Source organism: Macaca fascicularis, chromosome 7 (genome assembly GCF_037993035.2).
Source record: "Macaca fascicularis isolate 582-1 chromosome 7, T2T-MFA8v1.1".
Taxonomy (NCBI): Eukaryota; Metazoa; Chordata; class Mammalia; order Primates; family Cercopithecidae; genus Macaca; species Macaca fascicularis.
The window spans coordinates 1,285,185-1,312,075 of record NC_088381.1 but is presented as its reverse complement, the minus strand read 5'-3'; the positions used below and the strand labels follow the sequence as shown (position 1 = coordinate 1,312,075).

Below are 26,891 nucleotides of genomic sequence, written 5' to 3'. Positions count from 1 at the left end.
ATGTAAACAGCAATGAAGAGTTCACGAAAGTCCCCTCTGGCCTCTCAAGTACACACGCGGCACTGTGCACATACTCAGCCTTCTATGCCCTCAGGGACACAGGGGAGCTTTTCAAAGTCTACTCTGGCTGTCACATTCCCTGCATCACCTATTTAAATGTCTGCCTAGTCTGCTTTTTATGTGATTTTTAGCAAAAGTACAAAAGCTATTTAATGAAAAAAAAAAAGTATTTTCAACAAATGGTACTATAATGAATAGATATCTATATGCAAACAAAAATAAATCTAAACTCAAAATGGATCATAGATTTAGAGGTAAAAGTAAAACTTAGAAAATCTAAGAGAAAATCTTTGTGATCTTATGCTAGCCAAAGATTTCTTAAATATAATACTAAAGGCATGATCCTCAAAGGGACAAGTTCATAAACTGAACTTTATCAGAACTTAAAACTTCATCTGAGAACTATACTATTAGAAAAATAAAGAGATGAAACTCAAGAAAATTTTTCAAATCAAAGATGACAAAGGACTTAATATTCTGAAAATATGAAAACTTCACAAAGCTCAACAATAAGAAAATAATCCAATTTGAAAAGGGCAAAAGACGTTAACAGACACTTCACCAAAGAACATAAATACATGTTCGACATCACTAATTATTAGTAAAATATAAATCAGAACCACAATGAGATACCACTGCACACATATTAGAATGGCTTAAAATCACATCTGACAGAACCAAGTGCTGATGAGACCATAGAAAAACGAACTCTCATATATTACTGGAAGACTGAGAATGATAGAGCAACTATGGAAAATTAAGCAGAGCAAACTATTTGGCCTCACAGCCCCCTTGCTAGGTGTTTTTGTGAGAGAAATGAAAATATATATCCACACAAAGACCTCTGTTCACAATGTGGTCCATCTCTGCAATGAAATACTACTCAGCAATAAAAAGACAAACTGCTGATGCATACAAAAACATGACTGGATATCCAAAACATTATGGTAAGTGGAGGAAACTGGATTCCTTTTTTATGAGATTCTTGAGGAGGCAAAACCAGAGGGACAAAAGAAAGATGAATTCTTGCCAGGGGCTGGAAGTAGAAAAAGAGACTGAATGTAAAGGGTTACCAGAAAACTTCTGGGTGTGATGGAAATATTCTCTCAATTGAGGTGGTGTTTATATGATTCTGTGTATTTGCTGAAACTGATTAAACTATACACCTTAAAATGGTAAAATTTACTATGTTCAATTATACCTCAATTACCCTGAATTTTTTTTTTTTTTTTTTTGAGACAGGGTCTTGTTCTGATGCCCAGGCTGGAGTGTGGTGGCATAACCAAAGCTCACTACAACCTCCAACTGTTGAGCTCAAGTGATCCTCCCATGCCAATCTCCTGCACAGCTGGGACTACAGGCGTGTGCCACCGTGCCCAGCTAAGTTTTTCATTTTTTGTTGAGATGAGGTCTTGCTTTGTTACTTGGGCTAGTCTCAAACTCGTGGCCTCAAGTTATCCTCCCACCTCTGCCTCTCAAAGTGTTGGAATTACAGGCATGAGCCACTATGCCTGGCCCTGATTTTTTTTTTTTTTTAATAATGAATTAGGATATGGAATTTTTGCCATCATGCCATCAAATTGCATGGAACTCGGTACCAGGCAGCTTTGTTCAAACTATACAAAATGTATGTTCACATGAAAACATGTCCATGAGTATATGCCCAAAATATATATCATGTATTTGCCCCAAATTGGAGGGAAAACAATTGACTTTCAAATGATGAAAAGACAAACTCTTAATGAGTAGAATCATACACAGCTATACAATGGAACAAACTATTGATATAAGCAGCAACATGGATCAATCTCCAATGCATTTTCATAAATGAAAGAAGCCAGACCCAAAAGCCTATGATTGTATTGACATGAAATTCTGGAGAAGGCAAAGCTGTGGCGGGGAGAACAGCTCCACGGCGGCCAGGGGCTGCTCGGGGGAAAGGTTCTCTACAAAGGAGCAGCAGAGAGGAGCGTTTTTCCGGTGACAGACCAGCTGCTTGTCTTAGTCGTGCTGCTATGTATGTGGCTACAGATTCTTCAACATTCACAGGGCTCTACAGCACATGACTGAATTCTACTGCACGTCTAAGATGTAAAATATAAAATCTTTAAATTTTATTTTTTAATACTGTGAATCCTGAGGAGAAGCAGGGAAGATTCAGATGGCCAGTCAGGAGGCGGCCCCAGCAGAGGGACTCTTGAGCAGGGTCCCAGACACACTACGGGGTTGTTTGGGAAAACACAGAAAAGAAAAAGTTAAAGATTCTTTTAGACCTCTGTTTTTCTCCCCAGAGCAGGAAGCATTTGCCAATGCTTTATGATGGAGTGGAACTAACTTCCTAATCTGAATGTTTCTCAAGCCTACGAGTCCCCCTTTCCCTGTCGCTCCTTTTCTGTTCCACCTGATGGGCTCTGATGGGCTCCCAAGGAGAGGAGGAGCCCAAGGCTGTGTGTCTCCACTTCCCATTGCCTCACAGCCTGCGGTGAGAAGTATTCATGCTTAGATCATGCATTTCCTCACCATGCACTGGGGGTTCTGTATGAAGTCACAAAGCCAGACACCAATACCCAAAAAGATGCTAATGAACATCACAGCCTTATACGGCTTAAAGTACAGGAGGGACCATATTCTCCTTTCCTTTCCTTTCCTTTCTTTTCTTCTCTTTCTCCTGCCTGCCTTTCTTCCTTCCTGCCTGCCTTCTTCCTTCCTTCCTTCTTGCTTGCTTTCTTTTTTCATTAATCCATGCTTTTTATGCACATGAATGGACCAAGCACTGCGCCACTGGCCTGCTTGCCCAACCAACTTTCCTTTCCCTACTTCATCCTTTACGTGGCAGTGGAAATCTAACTGGGTTGTATGGCTAAAAATCATCTAGTGGCTTGGCTTTTGGGTAAAGCTTCTCATCTGCAGAGCCTGCACGGTCCTTCCTGGGTGGCCAGTGCCACCCAGCCTCACCTCCCATGCGAGCCACATGGCCCCCTGCAGCTTCTTCCATCCATAAGGTCCGTAACTTCCCGAGACATGCACCCACCACAGCGGAGTTAGCGACTGTGGCTTCTCACTCCTCTGCACCCCAGCATTCCCGGGTACCTCAACCACATCACCCAGCACACTGGACTGCAGTCACAGCGGAGGCTTGTCTCCCTGTTAGGGTGTGAGCTACTGTAGGCCAAAGAAGGCCTAATTCATCTCTGACTCCTGTGGCCCAATAAAACTTAGCTGAGTTCCGTCGACTTGAGACAATGAGAGTCTGCACTGAGGACCAAGAGTGAGGCTAAACAGGAGGGCAGAGGGGAAAAGCAGTGCCCTGTGTGGCCCACATTGCCCAGAGGTCTCTGTGTGGCCAAGTGCTGGCGTCCAGCACAACTTCAGAAGAGGGGCGGCCAGGGCACTCAGCCATCTGGTGCCTGCAGGTCCAACAACTCCCGGGCTGTTTACAAAACTGGAAATCTCATGTTTGTAATTGCTGACAATGCTCATTTATCTTTATCCAACCAGCTTTGAAAGAAGGAGAATTGCAATGGAACTAATTGAGTGACCAATGCAGCCACAGATCAATGGGGCTTGGCTACTCAAAGCCGGCATCATCTATTACGGGATGCTTTTTCCAGTTGGACCAGAAATGGATCACATATGTAGCTCGGCTAGGTTTCAGAGTTATAAAGCTGACAGCAAGTTAGGTCTGTGCCACCTTCCGCAACCTTGTGTTTGTGAAACTATTACTAGAACCTGAAAAGGATGATGTCTATACTCTTCTGGGATGTTTAACATGCACACCTGGTAAAACAATGAGCAGGACTTCTACCATTAAAAAAAAAAAAAAAAATTATTTCAGATGAATCTTAGCTGGACCTCTTCTCCTATCAGGATTTCAGGATTTGGTTTTAAAAATAAAATGGTGACTCTTCAGGTGCTGCATTTATTACTAAAATAATACAAAGCTGTGTTTGGAGTCCTTGCTTTAATCTTCTGTGGGTGGAATCCTAGGATTTGAGAGCTGAAATTGCCTCCAGCACCATAGCCTTCAGCCCTCTATCCTACTCACATGCACATTTATTTATTCCATGAGTTTCACTCAACCTCAGGACCCTGAAGTCTACGGGGTTAAGAACAGAGATAACAGGGTCTCTAGGACCATTCTGCAGTGTGCACGGGCCTGCCTGGGGCAACCTTGTGTAGCCGCAGTTCTTCCTCACCCAATGATGGAGGCTTGTCCTTCCTCATGATGCTGGCTTGTGTTTTGAGGGGGCTGGGAGATGGCCCTCCTGGGCTGTGTGAATGGACGTGCCCACCACAGGCTCAGGGCAGATGACACACAGCCACAACTCCACTGCTATAATGAGGAGGCCCCCACCCCACTAGCCGGCACTTGGTGGGACTGTGTGACGCTGGGGGCTGGGGAGATGTCAGGATTTTGCAGGATTCCTACAGAAAATTCTCTCTAGAGGCTGGGCGTGGTGGCTCAAGCCTGTAATCCCAGCACTTTGGGAGGCTGAGACGGGCAGATCACGAGGTCAGGAGATCGAGACCATCCTGGCTAACACGGTGAAACCCCGTCTCTACTAAAAAATACAAAAAAACTAGCCGGGCCAGGTGGCGGGCACCTGTAGTCCCAGCTACTCGGGAGGCTGAGGCAGGAGAATGGCAGGAACCCAGGAGGCGGAGCTTGCAGTGAGCTGAGATTGCGCCACCGCACTCCAGCCTGGGCGACAGAGCGAGACTCCGTCTCAACAAAAATAAAAGAAAATTCTCTCTAGAGAAGATCTTTTCTTAGTAAGTCACATCTTCAAAGATCCTGCAAACAGGAGGAGGAGATAAGGTGCATGTGCCAAAAGCTACAAGAATGTATGTGCTCCTGGATCAGCACCTCCGCATCAGGGACGCTCCGAAAACTGCAGACAAGTCAGCGCCCCTCATCTTTGAGAGGCATGGCCAGCAGCTGCTTTGAGTCCTGAGCTGGACCACAGGTGCCCTGGTGTGGGTCGTGGCTCAGCACAGACGGCTGCAGGGTGTGGCTCACTGTCCCACAAGCAAGGGACAACACGCACAGAAGAGTGCATTCAGGAGGACTTGCTGCACCCATTCCAGGAAGAACGGGCCACGGAACTGGAAATTTAGAGGCAGATTTTTACACGTGGTCTTCCCCACTCTGTCAGAAAACAACTTCAAATGAGTCGGGAGTATATCAATACACAAGCAGGACTGTAGCCATGCATATCTTTGGCATTAATTACTGCTAGTGGGCTGAAACCTAAGGGGGCATGACTAAGTTTCCAGTAAATACACATGTGCAGATGCTGAATACTGCAAGAGGTACCTGGATCGCTGTACATTAGATAAAAGGAAGTGTGTTATAGAGCCAGGAATTTAAAAGTAAAGTATATACATGCATAAAATAGACATCCTCACTCCCAAATGATGGCGTAGCGAAGGCCTTTAAAAATGACATGCTCTTCAGGTGCATTCCTGTTGGAATGCCTACATCCTTCTCAAATGCCAATTTTTACGCAGAAGTTCCACGTAAAAGGTCATGTACTGGAGGATCTATGAAAACAAATGCATTTTTTTTTCCTCAGCACAAAGACAAAGCATAATTTATACGTTTGAGTTTTCAATCTCTGGTTCTTTTCAGAATATGTAACTATTAATAGAAAACAATCTGTTCTAGTGGTTCAGATGTCAGATTTAAAAAGACAGCAGAGCAGACCCTCTCTATGGGAAGCAGGTGGGAGCTATTCTACAGGGGGCTGATTTCCAATTTGTTAATCACTGAGTGGCTTACATTCGTTCCATTACAGGGGTGACCGTACCCTAACCTTGCTACACGACTCTGTCGCCTCCCCTTAGAATACCCATGCCTGGAAAACCTTCAATCTGGGTGAAAACAGTTTAAATAAGCACATTTCTGTAGCGTCTGTGCTCCCAGCCGTGCTGAACCCTTATTTAATAGAGTGTTTTACATACTTTACACAGACACTGTCATTGTTTAGAGTTGGCCTGGCCTTTTCACAGTAACTATTTTGGACATGTTTTTGTGTCTTTCTTTTTGGCTGAATTTTTCAGCCATCGAAAGCTCCTTCCATTCCTCCTCCCACCAGCAGCTTCTCTGTCACAATAAACGGCACCACTGTTGACCCAGTTTCTCCACCCGTAAGCTCGGGAGTCTCCCTGAAACCTCTCTCCCTTCCCCTCCCTTGCCCAACTCACTGATCCTCCACAGGCAAGTTGGTGCTACATCCAAATGGGCCCCACTCTCACCCTCTCCCTCCGCTGATGCTCCACCAAACACCAGCATCAGCTCTTCAACACCTCTCTGCTTCTCCTTATCAGTAAGGATCTTTTCGAAACAATTATCAGGTCAAGTTTCCAAGCCCTGAGAGCAGGGTAGGCTGTCAGAAGTAGAGCTCCAAGGGGTGGCACCCTGCCTGGCAGCTTGGCCTCCCTGGAGAAAGACCCCGCACACCCCCCGCTCTACTCCCCACATGGGTCCAGAGCTGCCTTCTCTCACAGCCACACACTCTCCGCGGTGTGTCTCCATCCACACCGCTGCCTATATGGGAATAGAAAGCTCCGCAAGTTACAGGGTTATATCACGCGGGCACGTTTCACTTGTACATTTATAACTTTGTAGAATGTACTTAAGTCACTTGAATTTGCCTATTTAAGAAAAAAATCAATAGTTGTTCTAAAGCACATTCTTTTTGTGCTTTCAGCAGCATCGTAATTGAGTCTGTTAGTTTTTAATGCTTGTGCACCACTGCCAGCCTGCTTATGTACTCCCAGAAGGGAAAAGAAGAGGCTCCGGCCGTCCACAGTTCTAGCAGGACCCCAGGTTCTGTGATTAACACATCTACTCTCTGACTGGAGGAACAGGCAGCACTTGCTGTTTTATTTGTTGGAACAACACCAAATCCTGGACATCCATGCTAATTTATTTTCACCCAAGACATGTGTTTCTAAGACGTCTATGAGAGAAAGCACAGTGCGATGGGAAAGGCTTAGATGTGGGCAGAGAGAGCTGTGAGGATCCCAGCCCGGCCTCTCGCCACCTGAGGGGCATGAGCAAGCCCCTGTCCCACGTGGACACCAGCACCCTCACCTGGCAATGGTCAACAGGATGCCCAAGAGATCTGCAGGAAACAGCACGTGCTGGGCACTTAGCATCACGCCAGGCAGGTACTCAGCGAGTGCTGGTGTCCCCCAGAGAGTGTAACGGGGCTAAGCACAGAGTCCTGCCAGAGCATAGCCTATCATCGTCCAGAGCACTGCCCTTCCCAACTCTGCCAGGCGTTCCCCGGCCCCACCTTGGAAGCAAACACCATCAGTGGCAACTTGCATGAAAAACTGTATGGAAAAATCTGCAGCAAGCACAGACCTGCCTCCCACACTCCCCCTTTTCCTCATCCAAGGTTTCTCCAGCCCCACTTACCCCCTCAGTGTCCCTCCAATCACAAGCCCTGGGACCTGGAGCTCTCTGGCAACCCGCTCTGAGAGTTTTTGTCCAGCAGATGGAGAAGATTCTCCCAACCTCACAGGAAGGAGCCAGGGGATCACCCACTTCACACGCAGGGACAGTCCCTGTCAGTCATAAGCATTAGTCACAAAACACATCCTCACTGGGGGCCCCTGCGCTGCTGTCTCCCTTCACCTCTTCACCTCCCTGGTGAAGCGCAGCACCCCTGCCCCCTATGAGGAGCAGCTGCTGATGAGAGGAAAGGCTTTGATCTAAAGGGCTGGCTCTGAAAGATGGAATTTCAGGCTTTACTGAAATAAAACGTGGGTCAACAGGAATTGGGCCTCAGACGCTAGACGTCAGAGTCCTCAAGAATCCCCTCCAATGCTCCATCGTCTTGCTAGTTCCCTGTGTGTATGTCAATCCCTGGAGGCAAAGGGGGTGTATCTTATAGAGCACAAACAGTACCTTCCCGACACAGAGAAGAAATTTAGAATTGATGTTGTCTGTGCTAGACCTTGACCTTAAGGAAAGAAAAAACCAAGGTCTGTGAAACCATTTATGGGAAGAACAGACCTAGCTCTGTTCTAGTTCATGGGCAGGAGGCGGGTTCAGAAACTCACAGCAGGCAGAGGCTCCGTTCACGGTGACGGAGACTATTATCGCTGTGTGGCAGGAGTCTCATAGAAACACCCTGGATGATGGCATTGAAGCTTAAGAGTCTAGGACAAAAATGACTAGTATGAGTTTAATTTGTTATGTTTAGTTTGTGGACAGGTAGCGTTTCGAATAGGATGACTCTGAAGCTGGAGGAAAACGTCCACCAGCAGCAGACAGAACCAGGTTCGCTAAGATGCACGCAGGAGGATGAGCTACAGAGAGGCTGGTGATGAGGCTGAGGAGTAACTGGAAACACAGGAGTTCCCTGGGGGCTCCATGTTTCCTGAGGGGCCTGGAGAAGCTGGAGGGGGCTCCCATGTTGGCCACACTAGAGTTTTTTTCTGAGTCCTGGCCCTGGCCTGCCTGCAACGGCTCTGCTGGGAAGCCAGCCAGGACGCACTGTACCCGGAGCTGACCCGAGACGGCAGCCTGGCGCCAGGACAGGGAGGGGTGTGAGCAGCAGCTGTGCAGGCACCAGGGTGTGCAGGGTGGGCGAGAGGGTTACGTGCAACATGCTGCCACTAGGCAAGCATTGATAAGCAACAATCAAACACTTGGGCTTAAATTATTGATTAATCAGGTTAAGAAAAAAAGATGAAAATGTCTTTTAAGATGGGAGGTGGGTCACAGGGAGAGCTTGGAGGAAGAGGAAGAGCCAGGCTATGGCCAGTCATCCTGCTTCCTCTTCTGGCTCACAGCTGACCAGGCTGACCGGGCTGACCGGAGCTCTTGTGAGCTTGGTTCTGCCTAAGAGAGGGGAATAACAAACATCCAATTTTTCCTGATACTTTTTCCCCAAAGGTACAAACAAATTCTGCCACAGGAGAGGAGTTTTTGAAAAAGGCAATATAATTTTACTTTCAATTTTGTTTTATATGTTCACATTTTTTGTATAATGACTTATAATTGTTCATATATGAAAAACCTTCATTTACAGGAGGTCACGACCCAGAGAAAATAACTTCAGGAGACTGAGACGTCTCTGTGAAGGGAGAATGGGTTATAAAATGATTCTGCTGCTTCCTCGCTCTGACTCTGATGGTCAGGAGTTGTCTAAAGTTATAGAAGTCCTCCTGAACTTTTCTTATTGGTTTGACAAAAAAAAAAATCAAATTTTCTGTCATTAAACAAATACAAATGACTTTCTGTCATTAAACAAATACACAGAAAACACCAGGCTCGCTGAAGATGCCCGTTCATTATTACATAAACAGTGGGTGTGGGGTTTGGATGCTGATTCTAACATTCAAAATAACATCCAAGGTAACTACATTTTGTGCCCTGCTTTAGAAATTTTCAAGGTTTTGGATTTACAAAGGATTTAACAAAGTTAGGCTAGTAAGTACAGAGACACAATGTAGCCATGTAATAGCTTGATTTGAAAAGGCTGCAGCCTTTAAGAATTCCATTTAGAATATGGTTTCCTAGAACACAACCCAGATGGGCTGTTAAATAAAGAGAGAGACCAGCTGCACCTCGACAGATCTGCATCACAATTGGATCTTAAGAAAGCCAAACAATGTTTTTCATTAAACAAGAGAGCTCTTAATAAGTAGCTTTTTAAAAACATGATTATTCTTATTATTCAACAGAATGGAAGCCACTTTCTCTGCAATTGTCACACAAACTCTAGAGGAAGAGGGGGGACAATGGTTTCTGCATCTGCAAAGATGGACCAAGCTGACCTAAATTTGCAGCAGCCCTTAGGGCCCTGTGGATATTATCCACGCATTCACTCCAAGTACATTAAACACCTACTGCAGGTAGGCACTGCTCCAGCTCTGGGCACACAGCAGTGAACAGGTGGAGGTCTCTGTGCTCAGGAGCCTTAACCCTAGTTGAGGGAGAGTGACAATGAACAAATACATATACACTATATGAGGCAGAAAGCAGTATGGCGAAAAACAGGGAGGAAAGGAGTGCGGGACTCCTACTACAATTCGAGAGGTCAAAATTGCCTGTCTGAAAAAGGCAATATCCTTTATAAACATAGATGTAAAATATCTTTTAAGCACTTTGGGAGGTCGAGGCGAGTGGATCACCTGAGGTCAGGAGCTGGAGACCAACCTGGCCAACATCGTGAAACCTCACCTCTACTAAAAATACAAAAATTAGCTGGGCGTGGTGATGCGTGCCTGTAATTCTAACTACTCAGGAGGCAGAGACAGGGGAATTGCTTGAACTTGGGAGGTGGAGCTTGCAGTGAGTCAAGATCGCACCACTGTGCTCCAGCCTGGGCGACAGAGCAAGACTCCGTCTCAAAAAAAAAAAAAAAAAACGAGCAGAAACCTGAGAGAAGTGAGCAGCCAGCCATGTTCCTTCATCATGGGCAAGAGTTCCAGAGACGGGAAACAGGCAGCAAAGACCCCACATCAGTATTGGGCTCAAAAAGCAGTAAAAAGGCGGGAGTGATGAAGGGGAGAACTGTAGGACATGAGATCAGACGAGACGGGGCCACAGCACATGAAACCTCACAGGCTCTGTAAGGACTTGAGTCATAAAAGGTATATTATCCAGCCACATGGAGTTAAATTAGATATGAACAGCAGAAAAGTCCCTGGACTGTGCCCAAATATTTCGAATATAAATAATGCATTTCTAACTAACCTGTAGATCAAAAAAGAAGCCAAAAGGAAACTAGAAATTTTGTTTTCTGAAAAGAATGAAAAAGAAAATGTCAGGCTGTGAGCCCAAGCCAAGCCATCGCATCCCCTGTGACTAGCATGTATATATGCCCAGATGGCCTGAAGTAACTGAAGAATCACAAAAGAAGTGCAAATGCCCTGCCCCGCCTTAACCGATGACATTCCACCACAAAAGAAGTGAAAATGGCCGGTCCTTGCCTTAAGTGATGACATTACCTTGTGAAATTCCTTTTCCTGGCTCATCCTGGCTCAAAAAGCTCCCCCACTGAGCACCTTGTGACCCCCACTCCTGCCCGCCAGAGAACAACCCCCCTTTGACTGTAATTTTCCTTTACCTACCCAAATCCTATAAAACGGCCCCATCCTTATCTCCCTCCACTGACTCTCTTTTCGGACTCAGCCCGCCTGCACCCAGGTGATTAAAAAGCTTTATTGCTCACACAAAGCCTGTTTGGTGGTCTCTTCACATGGACACGCATGACAGAAAACACAACATATCAGAATTTGTATGACTGCACCAAAGCATTCCCAAGGTAGAAATCAATAACACTAAACATCTATATTGAAAAAGTATCATATCAATGACTTCAGCTTCCATCTGAAAAAAAATGGAAAAAGGAGAAAAAAAAAAGTAAGCAGAAAAAAGAAAATAACAAGATCAAAGGAGAAATCAATGAAATAAAAAAAAACAGAAAACACAGAGAATGAAATCGAAGGCATTTGTTTTCAGAAAATCAATAAAATTGATAAACATCTATCAAGACTGATCAGAAAAAAATATAGAAGACACAAATTATCAACCTCAGGAATGAGAGAGGTAGCAGTGCTACACACTGTACAGATATTAAAAGGATAATAAGTAAATAATATGAACTATTTCATGTGAACAAATGTGACAGCACATACAATGAACAAATTCCTTGAAGACACAAATTATCAAAGTTCACCCAAGAACAAAGAGATAACAGGAATAGCCCTGTTACTATTTAAGAAATTGAGGCCAGGCATGGTGGCTCACATCTGTAATCTCAGCACTTTGGGAGGCCGAGGTGGACAGATTGCTTGAACCCAAGGGTTCAAGACCAGCCTGGGCAACATGGTAAAACCCTATCTCTACCCCCAAAAAAAAAAATTAGCCAGGTGTGGTGGTAACGTACCTGTAGTCTCAGCTACTCAGGAGGCTGAAGTGGGAAGATTGCTTAAACCTGGGAGGTTCAGGCTGCAGTGAACCAAGACTGCATCACCGCACTCCAGCCTAGGCAACAGAACGAGACCCTGCCTCAAACAAAAATGTTGTTTGAAATCATAATGCAAAACCTTCCCACAAGGGAAAACCCCAGACCTCAGGGTTTGACTGGTGAACTGTACCAAACATATAAGGTTGAAATTATAGTAATTCTACACAAACTCTTCCTAAAAACTGAATAAAAGAGAATCCTTCCCAACTCATTAAATGAGCTCATAATTACCCTACTATGAAAACCAAAGACATTAAAAGAAAAGGAAACTACAGGACAATCTCTTATAAACATAGTTGTAAAACATATTTTTAAAACTTTAGCAAATCTAATCCAAGAATATATTAGAAGAATAGCAATATGCTGGGCGCGGTGGCTCACCAGCACTTTGGGAGGCTGAGGTGGGCAGATTACAAGGTCAAGAGATCAAGACCATCCCGGCCAACATGGTGAAACCCTGTCTCTACTAAAAATACAAAAATTAGCTGGGTGTGGTGGCGGGAACCTGTAGTCCCAGTTACTTGGGAGGATGAGGCAGGAGATTCCCTTGAAGCCAGGAGGCAGAGGTTGCAGTGAGCCAAGATCATGCCACTGCACTTCAGCCTGGCAACAGAGTGAGACTATATCTCAAAGAAGGATAACAATACATCATGATCAAGTGAAGTTTATCCAGAAACGCAGGATGATTTAACACCTGACAGGCAATCAATGTTACCTACGTTACCTACGTTACCAGTGTTACCTAATGTTACCTACGTTAACAAACTAAGGCCGGGCGCGGTGGCTCACGCCTGTAATCCCTGCACTTTGGGAGGCCGAGGTGGGCGGATCACGAGGTCAGGAGATCGAGACCATCCTGGCTAACACGGTGAAACCCCGTCTCTACTAAAATACAAAAAATTAGCCGGGCGCGGTGGCGGGCGCCTGTAGTCCCAGCTACTGGGGAGGCTGAGGCAGGAGAATGGCGCGAACCTGGGAGGCGGAGCTTGCAGTGAGCCGAGATGGTGCCACTGCACTCCAGCCTGGGCGACAGAGTGAAGACTCCGCCTCAAAAAAAAAAAAAAAAAAAAAAAACTAAAATATATATATTTTTTTAATAGAGCGAAGGCACTTGAAAAACTCAACACTCATTCATAATAAAAAAACTCTGCACACCAGGAATAAACAAGTAATTTCTTAACTTGAAGAAGAATATCTAAAATGCGTGTGTGCACACACACACCCACACACAGTTACATCATATTTAACGGTGAGAGTGTTTGTGCTTCCTGGCTAACATCAGGAATAAGACAAGAGATCCACTCTCATCATTTCTATTAAACATTTTATTGGAGGTAAACGGCCAATGCATTTTACTGGAAAGTATAACCAATGCAATTAGGCAAGAAAAAAAGTAATGACATATAGATTGGAAAGAATGAAAGAAATCTCTATTTAGCTATAAACTAAATTTGATGTAATCTACAAAAAGACTACTAGAACTAGTTTAGTAAGGCCACCAGATATAAGATCCATTCATATATATCTATTATATTTCTATATAATAGCAATGAAGATCAGAAATTAGAATTTTTAAAAATAACTTTTATAATACCATCAAAATATAAAATACTTAAAAACAAAGTTGACAAAATATGTGAAAGGCTTGTACACTGAAAGCAATACAATATTGCTGAAAGAAATAAAAGACTAAAAAAATGGAGAGCTATACCTTGTTCATGGCGGGAAGACTTACTAGTGTCAAGCAGCTAATTCTCCCCAAGTTGTTCTACAGATTCAAATAAATCCCAATAAAATCACAGCAAGCTACTTGTAGATATTAACAAACTAATTTTAAAATTCATATGGAAATGCAGAGACCCCAGAATAGCCAAACAACACCCCCAAAAAAACCCTGAAAGAACAAATATAAAGAACTGACACTGCCTGCTTTTAATAATCATTATAAAGCTGCAGTAATAAAACAGTGTAAATATAGGCCAAATAAGAGTTTGGAAATAAACTCACATACACAACTGATTTTTTTTTTTTTCCACAAAGATGCAAAGGAGATCCAGCAGCAAAAAGATTCATTTTCTACAAATGCTACTGGAACAACTGGACACCCAAATACCCCTCCCACACCCAAAATAAACTTGAACCCATACTTCACAGCATATACAAAAGTTAACTCAAGAGGGATCACAGACCTCAATGTAAAACCTAGAACTCTAAAATGTATAAAAGAAAACACAGAAGAAAATCTTTTTGACCCCAGGTTGCTTAGGTACAACACTAAAAAACACAATACATGAAAAACAAGTGGATTAAATGGACTTCATCAAAGTTAAATACCTCTCCTCCTCAAAAGACACTGTTAAAAAGAATGAACAGACAAGCCACAGGCTAGGAGAAGATATTTGCAAAGTATCTGTCTTACAAAGGATTTGCACCTAGAGCATCTAAAGAATTCTGACAATTCAATAATAACAAACAAAACTCAAAAATTGGGAACATATTTGAACAAGACGCTTTACCAAATGAGAAATACAAACGGAAAATACGCACATAAAAAGATGCCCAACATCATTAGTCAGCAGGAAACTGTAAGTTTAAACTACAATGAGACAATATAATCCAGCAACCCCACATCGGCATATATACCCAAAGAATTAAAAACACGTCTTGAAGAGTTATTTGTACACTCATGTTCATAGCAGCATCATTCAAAATAGCCAAAAGGTGGAAGAACTCCAGTATCCGTTGACAGATAAATAGATAAATTGCGGTATATCTACACAATGGAATATGCTTCATCCTTAAAAAGAAATTCTCACACGTGCTACCACGTGGATGAGCCTTGAGGACATGCTGCTGACTGAAATAAGCCCATCACGAAATGACAAATACTATATGATTCCACTTATACGAGGTACCCGGTAGTCAAGCTCATAGAGACAGAATGGAATGGTGGTTATCAGGATCTAGCACAAGGGCTAAATAGGGAGTTCATGTTTAAGGGGTACAGGCTTTCAGTTTTGCAAGATGAAAAGAGTTTTGAAGATGGATGGTAGAGATGGTTGCATAAGAATATGAATGTACTTAATGCCACTGAACTGCACATGCAAAATAGTCAAAATGGTAAACCTTATATGTATTTTACCACAATTAAAAAACAATGAGATAGCACTCACACTCACTATAATGAGTATAACAAATAAGACACAGTAACACATGTTGACAAAGACGTAGAGAAATGAGAATTCTCATACACTGCGGGCGGGAAGGAAAAATGCCATAACCATGTGGGAAATAGTAGGGCAATTTCTTTAAAATTTAAATACACACCATTTCATCCACTCATTCCACTGGGTAGAAGTGTGATGGGTATGTTAGCTATTGGATTGTGGTGATGATTTCACAAGGGTACATATGTGAAAACTTATTAAATTTTACACTTTAAATATTTGTAATTTATTGTATGTCAATTGTATCTCAACAAGACTGGTTAAAGAAAAATAAAAAGAGACTATGGCAGAATATAGTAAAGTGTGAAAAACCACACCAAAAGAATTTCTGGGTTCATTCTGAAAAAAAAATTTCTAACAAACCACTAGTACAATTTTCACTGAGGAATTGTTAGAAGAACAGCAAATTGCGGCGCTCTACCCTTGCCTACTATGAAGTGCCTTGAAAAATAAACATTGATATTTTGCTCACTGATTGTGAATCTTAACAGGATGGCCCCTAAGCAACATTTATACACAAGGCAGGCAAAATTAACCATGTTTTGAGTATTGGGTTCTTTGCACTTGTCTTCTTGAAATTCAAAGGGAAAAAGTTGCCCAGTTTGAGTTTGTGAAGTAGAAAGACAGAATGGCCCAATTTCACGTGGATGGAAATAGAATCATTTCCTAGGAGTATAAAAAGGGAATTGCCCGAAGCACTTGCACATAGAATGCTCTTTTTTTTTTTTCATTATTTACACTATAGTTTTATTTCCTAAGGGGCTCTGACAAAAATAGAAGCATAAAATGCTAGCACCACAACGGACTTCAGAAACCATCTGGTTTCTCTTCTTTTCTGGGTGAGTAAACTGGAGTCCGGAGAATGGGAGGCGCCCGGGAAAGAGGCTGAAAAGAGGCCGGGGCGCCCCTCCCTCCCTTGGCCGGGAGGGACCAGCCACCGGCGGCCTGGGAACCACGGAGTCCTGGAGCCCCCAGTCCTGGCGCGAGGCAGGCCTGTTCCTTAGGAGAGGCGTGCGCTCATCCACCCGTTCCTTCCTCCAGTCGTCGTATTTTCCCAGCACCGGGCTCCCTTCTCCTCCCCCACGGCAGACCCCGCGGGCCGGACACGGCCACGAACCACCCAGCTGCGCGGCGGGTGATCTAACTGTGCTTGTCCTCAACGCCACCGAGAAGCACCTGCAGGGGAGGCCTGCCCTGGAACAGGCGAACAGGATGGGAGGCAGCAGGAGGGTGTGTGGGAGCCGGGGACAGGGTGTGGGAGCCGGGGAGGGTGTGCGGGAGCCGGGGAGGGTGTGCGGGAGCCGGGGAGGGTGTGCGGGAGCCGGGGAGGGTGTGCGGGAGCCGGGAAGGGTGTGTGGGAGCCGGGGAGGGTGTGTGGGAGCCGGGGAGGGTGTGTGGGAGCCGGGGGACGAGGGTGTGTGGGAGCCTGGGAGGGTGTGCGGGAGCCGGGGGACAGGGTGTGGGAGCCAGGGAGGGGGTGTGTAGGAGCCGGGGACGGGGTGTGGGAGCCGGGGAGGGTGTGTGGGAGCCGGGGAGGGTGTGGGAGCCGGGGAGGGGGTGTGTGGGAGCCGGGGAGGGTGTGTGGGAGCCGGGGAGGGTGTGTGGAGCTGGGGAGGGTGTGTGGGAGCCGGGGAGGGTGTGTGGGAGCCGGGGGACGAGGGTGTGTGGGAGCCGGGGAGGGTGTGTGGGAGCCGGGGAGGGTGTGTGGAGCCGGGGACGGGGTGTGGGAGCCGGGGAGGGTGTGTGGGAGCCGGGGAGGGGGTGTGTGGGAGCCGGGGAGGGGGTGTGTGGGAGCCGGGGAGGGTGTGTGGGAGCCGGGGAGGGTGTGTGGAGCTGGGGAGGGTGTGTGGGAGCCGGGGAGGGTGTGTGGGAGCCGGGGACGAGGGTGTGTGGGAGCCGGGGAGGGTGTGTGGGAGCCGGGGAGGGGGTGTGTGGGAGCCGGGGAGGGTGTGTGGGAGCCGGGGAGGGTGTGTGTGGGAGCCGGGGAGGGTGTGTGGGAGCCGGGGAGGGTGTGTGGGAGCCGGGGACGAGGGTGTGTGGGAGCCGGGGACGAGGGTGTGTGGGAGCCGGGGACGAGGGTGTGTGGGAGCCGGGGAGGGGGTGTGTGGGAGCCGGGGACGAGGGTGTGTGGGAGCCGGGGAGGGGGTGTGTGGGAGCCGGGGAGGGGGTGTGGGAGCCGGGGACGGGGTGTGGGAGCCGGGGAGGGTGTGTGGGAGCCGGGGAGGGTGTGTGGGAGCCGGGGAGGGTGTGTGTGGGAGCCGGGGACGAGGGTGTGTGGGAGCCGGGGACGAGGGTGTGTGGGAGCCGGGGAGGGTGTGTGTGGGAGCCGGGGACGAGGGTGTGTGGGAGCCGGGGACGAGGGTGTGTGGGAGCCGGGGAGGGTGTGTGTGGGAGCCGGGGAGGGTGTGTGGGAGCCGGGGAGGGTGTGTGGGAGCCGGGGACGAGGGTGTGTGGGAGCCGGGGACGAGGGTGTGTGGGAGCCGGGGACGAGGGTGTGTGGGAGCCGGGGACGAGGGTGTGTGGGAGCCGGGGACGAGGGTGTGTGGGAGCCGGGGACGAGGGTGTGTGGGAGCCGGGGACGAGGGTGTGTGGGAGCCGGGGAGGGTGTGTGGGAGCCGGGGACGAGGGTGTGTGGGAGCCGGGGAGGGTGTGTGGGAGCCGGGGACGAGGGTGTGTGGGAGCCGGGGAGGGTGTGTGGGAGCCGGGGACGAGGGTGTGTGGGAGCCGGGGAGGGTGTGTGGGAGCCGGGGACGAGGGTGTGTGGGAGCCGGGGAGGGTGTGTGGGAGCCGGGGACGAGGGTGTGTGGGAGCCGGGGAGGGTGTGTGGGAGCCGGGGACGAGGGTGTGTGGGAGCCGGGGAGGGTGTGTGGGAGCCGGGGACGAGGGTGTGTGGGAGCCGGGGACGAGGGTGTGTGGGAGCCGGGGGGGAGGGTGTGTGGGAGCCGGGGAGGGTGTGTGGGAGCCGGGGACGAGGGTGTGTGGGAGCCGGGGGGGAGGGTGTGTGGGAGCCGGGGAGGGTGTGTGGGAGCCGGGGACGAGGGTGTGTGGGAGCCGGGGGGGAGGGTGTGTGGGAGCCGGGGAGGGTGTGTGGGAGCCGGGGACGGGGTGTGGGAGCCGGGGAGGGTGTGTGGGAGCCGGGGACGGGGTGTGGGAGCCGGGGAGGGTGTGTGGGAGCCGGGGACGGGGTGTGGGAGCCGGGGAGGGTGTGTGGGAGCCGGGGACGGGGTGTGGGAGCCGGGGAGGGTGTGTGGGAGCCGGGGACGGGGTGTGGGAGCCGGGGATGAGGGTGTGTGGGAGCCGGGGATGAGGGTGTGTGGGAGCCGGGGAGGGTGTGTGGGAGCCGGGGAGGGTGTGTGGAGCCGGGGAGGGTGTGTGGGAGCCGGGGAGGGTGTGTGGAGCCGGGGGGGAGGGTGTGTGGGAGCCGGGGAGGGTGTGTGGGAGCCGGGGACGAGGGTGTGTGGGAGCCGGGGGGGAGGGTGTGTGGGAGCCGGGGACGAGGGTGTGTGGGAGCCGGGGACGGGGTGTGGGAGCCGGGGAGGGGGCCCCACCCGCAGAGCCCCAGCGCGGCCGTGTCCACCCCGGCCTGGAGCAGGTGACGGTTCGATGGAGACGCCACGCGAAGCAATGCAGAGCTGTTGGCTTTACGATTTCATGTTGAAAACACAGCGTGGGCCGTGAACCTGGGGCGATAAGCCTGAAGGGCTGCTCCCCCAGGCTGGGAACCGCGAAGGAGGCCTGGGCCGGCTGCGAGGCAGCTACAGGAGAAGCGGCTCGTGTTCCAGATGCTTCGTTGGGACAGAGTCCGTGTTCCAGATGCTTCGCTGGGACGCAGCAGGCAGAGGGCTGCACACCGCGGGGGCGGGTGTAAAACGCAAACCAACCCCGAACCTCCAGGCGGCTACCGCATCGCACTAACCCCAGCGCGGGGCCCTGGGAGCGCATGGAGCTGCCGGCCCGGATGGGGCCGCTGCCCGGGCGGGGGCGGGAGGGGAGGAGGACCCATGGCACGTCCAGGGTCCGCCTGCGAGCGGTGGAGCTGGAGCCGGCCGCTGGCAGATGCCCTGGGCTAGGAGGAGAACAGAAATGAGGGTGGCAGGGGAGCCCTGGACGTGCCATGGAGGTGCGCAGTGCTGGAGGTGCACAGTGAGCGCTGCCTGGAGAAGACCCTCCGCCTCTCCACATCCAGATGGGAATGCAGGCTTAGGGAGTGCCCAGGAGACCCAGGCGGCGGGGGCAGCCAGAGCGAGGCCCCCACACACCCAGGGCATGGGATTCAAAGGCTACAGGGCGGGGGAACCTGGCTCTCCAGAACGAAGCGCGCCCCAGCCTCCACTCGTCTCCAGGCTGAATGGCCGAGCCCGGACACCACTGCGGAGTTACAGTGCAGGTTTGTCAGGCCGTGAGGAGACTGTTTAAATAATACTTTCTAAAAAGATGAACTTTAGAAGATGCCAGTGCCTGGCTAATGGCACCAGCCGCATGCTGGCTGTTGGGAAGGCGAGGGCTCTGGTGCTCCACCCTCCCTGGGTGGGGAAGTCCAGCTGGGAGCAGAGGGCTGACTTCCAGCTTCTGTTTCCAACGTAAGTTGTGTACAATCCTAGGCTTACACTAAAAAGAAGTGGAACTTTCTAGAGAGAAAATAGTTGTTTTTCATGGTGCTTTAAGATTTCCAACTGTTAAACGGGGCCTGAGAGCCAGGTTTGCGCTGTGGTTCACGGATGTCTAAAGTGCACAAGATGAAAAACTGGTCTTCCTACCGAAAAGGAACCTACTGTGAGAAGCGTGGACAAGCTTGGGGAGAAAGCAACGGAATTCAGACGTGAGCATGCATGGCGCCCCGGCCCTGCTCCTCGGGCTGCGTTCCCAGTGGAGAAGGGTCGGGGCAGAAGATCCCAGAGCTCGTGCAACACAAGGAGGGCTCTTCCCTAGTGCCCCGCTCCACCCGTGCCCCTGGCTTCCTGTGCCCACTGTGCGCTCTCCTACGCCTCAGCCTGTCCCTCCCGGCAGGGATGCGTCTACCTGGCACACACGGTTCTGATTCTCAATAAAAAAGAGGTGTCAAAAAGGCGGCCCTGTGGGAAGAGGGTTTTTTACAGGGAAAATAAGAAACCAGCTCCACTTCACTGGTGGCCCAGACTGCAGAGAGGACCGTGGCCACCTTAATAACAGCTGGCAGATGGCGAGAGAGGCCTGGGTGGGAGGTGGCCACGTGGCCGAGCCTCACTGCCCATCTCTCCCACTGGTCAGCCCCTCAGTCTCTTCACTCTGGCATTCTAGCCGGGGCTCCTGCCCACACCCCGCATGGCATGGCCCGAGCCAGACCTGGACACTGTCCCAAGGTCCTGCCTCCCCTGTCTACCCGCCAGCATTCCTGACCTAGTCACCCCGGCCCACCTCTGGGGAAGCCCTCTACCCATCCGTGGAGCGTCCTGGGTGATGCTTACCAGGGAGAACAGACTGCCTCACACCCTCTAAGCCCTTCTGATGGTGTCCTGTAACACCAAGGAAACGTCCAGACTTCTCACTGTCTCCCCACTCAAGCCAAGGGTCTTTCCCCGGGCTCCCCCAGCCTCACCCCCACTCCCCACTGACTGCCCTCACTTCTCTCAGACCACAGGGCAGCTGGGGGAGTCTGCTGACCACTCTGGGTGCCGGTGCTGTGGAGCTGTGGCCAGTCACTGCTGCTATGTGACTTCTCCCTTTGCCCAGTGTGTCCTCAGCTTCCCCGTGTCTTCAGAGCTAAGTCAAGACAGGCACGAAGAATAATGAGTGCCTCTGCGTTGGTGTCATCCACACACGTCAGGGAAGGCGCCTTCGTCCCCTCCTCAGACAACCCGTGCTCCCTTCACTGGGGCAGATGGAGGCGTCACATGCTCCTCTGCTTGACGGAGGCTAAGAAATTATGGCCTAGAGACTTGCACTGAAGTAGGTTGCACAGCTGTGGATTTATTGCTTGGCCTTTTTCACTCTTCCGAAGAAAATGGACTTTAAAAATAATCTGCTCTCCCATAAAAAAAAGAAGAAATTCTCAGGAAGGAAAATCAGTCATGCCATCAAACTTACTGAAAAGCTCTCTAGAGCAAAGTTTTCAAATGCTTCTTTAATCTGGTTACATAACCTGGGTATTAAGACATAAAGCAAGGTTCTCCCTGGACCCAGAGGCACCTGCTGTCCACAGGAGGCTGACCCATCAGCTCCCCGAGGGCAGGGCTGGAGGGATCTTCTCCCCTGCGTGTTTACTGACAGCACTGCTTTCTCCATGACTTCACACATGCCTGTGTGTGTGCAAGTGTGTGTGTCCATCTGTTGCAGACACAGGTGCCTTTCCAGGTGGTGATGACTATTGAGGAAGGCAAGTCATTGAGGTGGTGGCCCCAGAGGGCATCCCAGTCTCTATGTGGGGGTAAATGCAGAGTTACGCTTCAGGAATAAGACAACAGGGTGTAAAAGAGGGAGAAACGTTTGCTCCAGCAAGCCCACATTTGTGGGAGGAAGTGGAAGAACTCCCACGTGCGCAGCACAGCTGGGCAAAGGTGTGAACGCCTAGAACAGTCGGAGGATTTTAAGCTGGGGAAGTAATGCTCAGGGAGCCTGAGCTGGCCATGGGGCAGACGTCGCAACCTCCTTCCCTTTGGCTGAAAGTAATGAACTGGGACCTGGGTGCTGGGTCGGGGAGCAGAGGCAGGGAGGACCTCTGGGAGGCATGATTCACTTCCTTATAAAGAGAAACTGTCCCACCACACAACTGTCTCAAGATGGAATGGGCTTTCGTAGAAGCTGGAACCACATGGCAGAAATTTTAAAACCATGCATGGGGTGGAGAGAAGGTGGGGGAACAATCTCTACACTTTAGCGCTGCACTGACATTCTATGACTCGGAGGTTTCCAGCCTGGATATTTAGAAAAACGTACCCGAATTGACAGAAAAGGGGAGGGCAGGCTATGAAGGATGGGCAGGGGGCACCGCGCACTTGGCACAAGGGCAGCAGGGAGCCGGGGTCTGAGGAATGCAGGCTGGGCATCAAGGAAGAAGCTGGAGCTGGGTTTGGTGAGGAACAGTGAGGAGCTTCTCATGGGGATCCCCATGGGATTATCACAAGCTTAGGCTGGCCTACGTGCTGGCCACATCCCAGGACAACAGCTGTCCTGCTCCCACCTCTTCTAGACGCCCTCCCCATGACTGAACAGATGGGACCCTGGGGTATGCCACCATTCTCCCTCTTCACCTCCCTGTTGTCTGCCCTCTGTCTTTTGACATTACCTCCAGGGGCATCCAGCCAGTGTCCTCCACACCATGAGCTCACTGCAGCCCCCAAAGGCTCCCCAACCTTGCAACTCCTCCCCCTCAGTCCCCTCTCCTGCCTCAAAGAACTTCCTCTTGCCCTTGTGGGCTTCTTCCTGTGTGCTTGTTTCCCAGATTCCTTCACTTTCTGCAGTTACCTCCATTTTGGACAATGCTGAATCTTACCGTTTGGGACACTGGCATTCTTTCCTCTTTTATTGCTTCCCATTTTAGAAGAACTATTCTAATTTAAAAAGTTATCAGCTTCTCTTTTGATAAAATTCAGCATCCCTTTATGATAAAAATTGTCAACAAACTAGGCACAGAAGGGACGTAAATTAATAAAAGTGATATATGACAAACCCATAGCCAACATCATACTGAATGGGGAAAAGTTGAAAGCATTCCTCCTGAGAACTGGAGCAAGACAAGGATGCTCTCTCTCAACGCTCCTATTCAACAGTATTGGAAGTAATAGCCAGAGCAATCAGGCAAGAGAAAGAAAGAAAGAAAGGGTATCTAAGTCGGAAAAGAGAAAGCCAAACTATCACTGTTTGCCGAAGATATGATAGTATACCTAGAAAACCCTAAAGACTCCTCCAAAAGACTCCCAGATATGATAAACTTTCAATAAAGTCTCAGGTTACAAACTCAATGTATACAAATCAGTAGCTGCTATACACCAATAACGACCAAGCTAAGAATCAAATCAAGAACTCAGCTCCTTTTACAATAGCTGCAAAACATAAAATAAAATACCTAGGAATATATTTAACCAAGGAGGTCAAAGATCTCTGTAAGGAAAACTACAAAACACTGCTGAAAGAAATCACAGATGACACAAACAAACGGAAATACATCCCATGCTCATGGATAGGAAGAATCAATATTGTGAAAATGACCACACTGCCCAAAGCAATCTACAGATTCAATGAAATTCCCATCAAAATGTGAACATCATTTTTTATAGAATTTTTTAAAATCCTAAAATCCATGTGCTACCAAAAAAAAAAAAAAAAAAAGCCTGAATAGATAAAGCAAACTTAAGCAAAAAGAACAAATCTTGAGACATCACGTTATTGGACTTCAAATTATGCTACAAGGCTATAGTTACCAACACAGCCTGGTACTGGTATAAAAGCAGGCACATAGACCAATGAAAGTCAGAAACAAAGCCAAATACTTGTAGCCAACTGATCTGTGACAAAGCAAACAGAAACATAAATTGGGAAAAGGACACCCTGTTTACTAAATGACACCGGGAAAACTGGCCAGATGAAGAGGAATGAAACTGTATCTGTATCTCTCCCCAGTACAAAAATCAACTCAAGATGGATCCAAGATTTAAATCTAAGACCTGAAATCACAAACATTCTAGAAGATAACCTTGGGAAAGCTCTTCTGGACACTGGCCTGGGCAGAGAATTCATGACTAAGACCCCAAAAGTAAATGCGACAAAAATGAAAGTAAATAAATGGAACCTAATTAAGTTTAAAAGCTTAATAATAATCAGACAATCCACAGAGTGGGAGAAAATATTTGCAAACTATGCATCCGACAAAGGACTAGTATCCAGAATCTATAGGGAAAAAACAAATCTGCAAGAAAAAAAGCAAATAATCCCATCAGAAAGTGGACAAAAGGACATTAATAGAGAATTCTCAGAATAAGATATACAAATGGCCAACAAACATATGAAAAAATGCCAACATTACTAATGATGAGGGAAATGCAAATCAAAACCACAATGAGATGCCATCTTACTCTTGCAAAAATGGCCACTATTAAAAAGTCAAAAAACAACAGATGTTGGTGTGGATGTCATGTAAAAGGAACGCTTTTACCCTGCTGTGGGAATGTAAATTAGTACAACCTCTATGGAAAACTATGTAGAGATTCCTTAGAGAACTAGAAGTAGGTCTACCGTTTGATCCAGCAATCCCACTACTGAGTGTTTACCCAAAGGCAAAGAAGTCACCATATGAAAAAGATACCTGTACATGCATGTTTACAGCAGCACAATTCACAACTGCAAAGATATGGAACCAACCTAAGTGCCCACTAACCACTGAGTGATAAAGAAAATGTGCTATATATACACCATGGAATACCACTTAGCCATAAAAAAAAAAAACCAAAAACATCTTTTGCAGCTACCTGGATGGAGCTGGAGGCCATTATTCTAAGTGAAGTAACTCAGGAATGGAAAACTAAATACCACATGTTCTCACTTATAAGTGGGAGCTAAGCTTGAGTATGCAAGGGCATACAGAGTGATATAATGGATTGTGGAGATTCAGAGTGGGGAGGGTGAGAGGGAGGTGTGACATAAAAAATTACATATTGGGTACAATGTACACTTCTCAGGTGACAGGTGCACTGAAATCTCAGAATCCACTACTATATAATTCATCCATGTACCCAAAACCACTTGTACCCCCAAAAGCTATTGAAATTAAAAGCAAAATTTAAACTGAAAAAACAGTTACCAGCTTTTGAAGCTTAGAAAATGCAGGTCTATTGATTTCTTTTTTCAATTTGTAAGTCAATCAAGAAAAGAAAATGGCTTACTGCTGTTTCGGAGTGTAATAAAGGCTTACCTTTTTGCGCTCTCTGTAGGGACACAGAGCTGTGGTGTGTCTGGGGTTGGGCAGTGTCCATGTGCGTTTGCCTCTCTGTCTCAGTCTGGCTTTGGCAACAAGACCAAGCTACATAAGCCATATGGGCCTCAGCTTCCTGACCTCTAAAATGAAGCTAATAAGACCAGGTCACTGGATATCTGAGTGTCTGTGGCAACCTCATAAGAAGGGCGTCATAAGAAGGGCTCCTGTTAGCAAGCCCAGCGCCTCAGCAAACAGGACCCCCTCCCCTGCACCAACCTTGCGGCTCAAGGGCTTAATGGTGATTAAACAGGGCCAGAATCATTTCATTTTTATTTCAAACCACTTTTTTTAAAATGACCTTGAAGCTGGATTTGTGCATTCCATAAAATAATTCTATAAACAACGTCCACACAAAAGTGGAGTGTATTTGTTAACTGATTCTGCACCGTTAACAAAGTTGACGCAACCATGGGATAAATGTTGGAGTAAAAACCCCTCATCAGTCAGCGGCTTCCTGCAGGACAACTTATATTTATCAAAAGCCACCACGACCTTCGGCGCATGAAACTACCCAAACTCCTTTCAACAACAAAATAAAGAATACCCCTAAGTATTTGATTCTAAGATTGTAAGTGGTTTCCGAAAGAAAAATCTTTGAGAGAAAGTATTTTCTCTGGGTGAGTCAGGAGCACAAGGAGGCGACTGGCATCCCTGACAGGGGCAGACGCAGGGAAGGTGCTGGCCTCCTCCACCGATTTCATGCACAGGCAGTGACAGGGGTGGCAGTCTCTCCAGGGAAAAAGTTCATGATAGGTTTTTATATTGATGTAAAGAGAAACAAAACTTTTTAAAAAATCCTTCATTAAAAAAAGATTAATTGGCCGGGCGCGGTGGCTCAAGCCTGTAATCCCAGCACTTTGGGAGGCCGAGACGGGCGGATCACGAGGTCAGGAGATCGAGACCATCCTGGCTAACACAGTGAAACCCCGTCTCTACTAAAAATACAAAAAATTAGCTGGGCGTGGTGGCGGCGCCTGTAGTCCCAGCTACACGGGAGGCTGAGGCAGGAGAATGGCGGGAACCCGGGAGGCGGAGCTTGCAGTGAGCTGAGATCCGGCCACTGCACTCCAGCCTGGGCGACAGAGCGAGACTCCGCCTCAAAAAAAAAAAAAAAAAAGATTAATTAAAGCCAATTATACGTTCAGCTGCAATGTGAAATGACAAATTCCACTTTGTCCCATGGGACTGGCATTTTAGTTATTATTCATTCCAAGTTCAGAATGTAAAACACTTAGCTTGCTTTCCTTTTTTAAAGTTCCCAGTAATATCCAATTGCAAAAGGAACCAAAAGAGAGCCCCCTTTTACTTAAAGGGAGAAACCTGGGGTGCGAGGATTCCCCGGGGGCACACCATGCACATCAGCAGGACCTGTCTCTCACTGCAACTTGAGCTGCTATTGCTGCGTTGACTAGAAGTAAAATACTAACGCCGTTCCACGGCCCTCACCCCAGCCAGCCCAGCAGCTGCTTCACGCCTGAGATGCCCCTCCTCCATCACAGGCCTTCTTTCCTCCTCCTCCCCACGCCCCCACATGCCCACTACAGACGCCCCAGAGACTCCCTGCTGCCCCTCCCCAGGAGGCTCCTGCACCAGTGCCCCTACCCCACTCACAGAGAGAGGGCAAGAGAGCAGCACAGGGGTCGGTGTCAGGAGGGGTCGCTG

The 26,891-nt window shown here is 48.2% G+C and overlaps 1 protein-coding gene across 24 annotated transcripts in view; it reads right to left on the bottom strand.

The window, feature by feature from the left end:
* OCA2 (OCA2 melanosomal transmembrane protein) overlaps positions 1 to 26,891 on the bottom strand; it is a 460,826-nt gene that overhangs the window by 153,865 nt on the left and 280,070 nt on the right. For 3 of the 24 annotated variants that reach the window (XM_073995278.1, XM_073995272.1, XM_073995284.1), the window contains one exon: positions 11,976 to 12,073. The exons of the other annotated variants lie outside the window; for them this stretch is intronic. In XM_073995278.1, coding sequence (XP_073851379.1) covers positions 11,992 to 12,073 — 82 coding nt within the window. In that variant the 3' untranslated portion in view covers positions 11,976 to 11,991. The remainder of the gene's footprint in view (positions 1 to 11,975; positions 12,074 to 26,891) is intronic. 24 annotated transcript variants of the gene reach the window in all.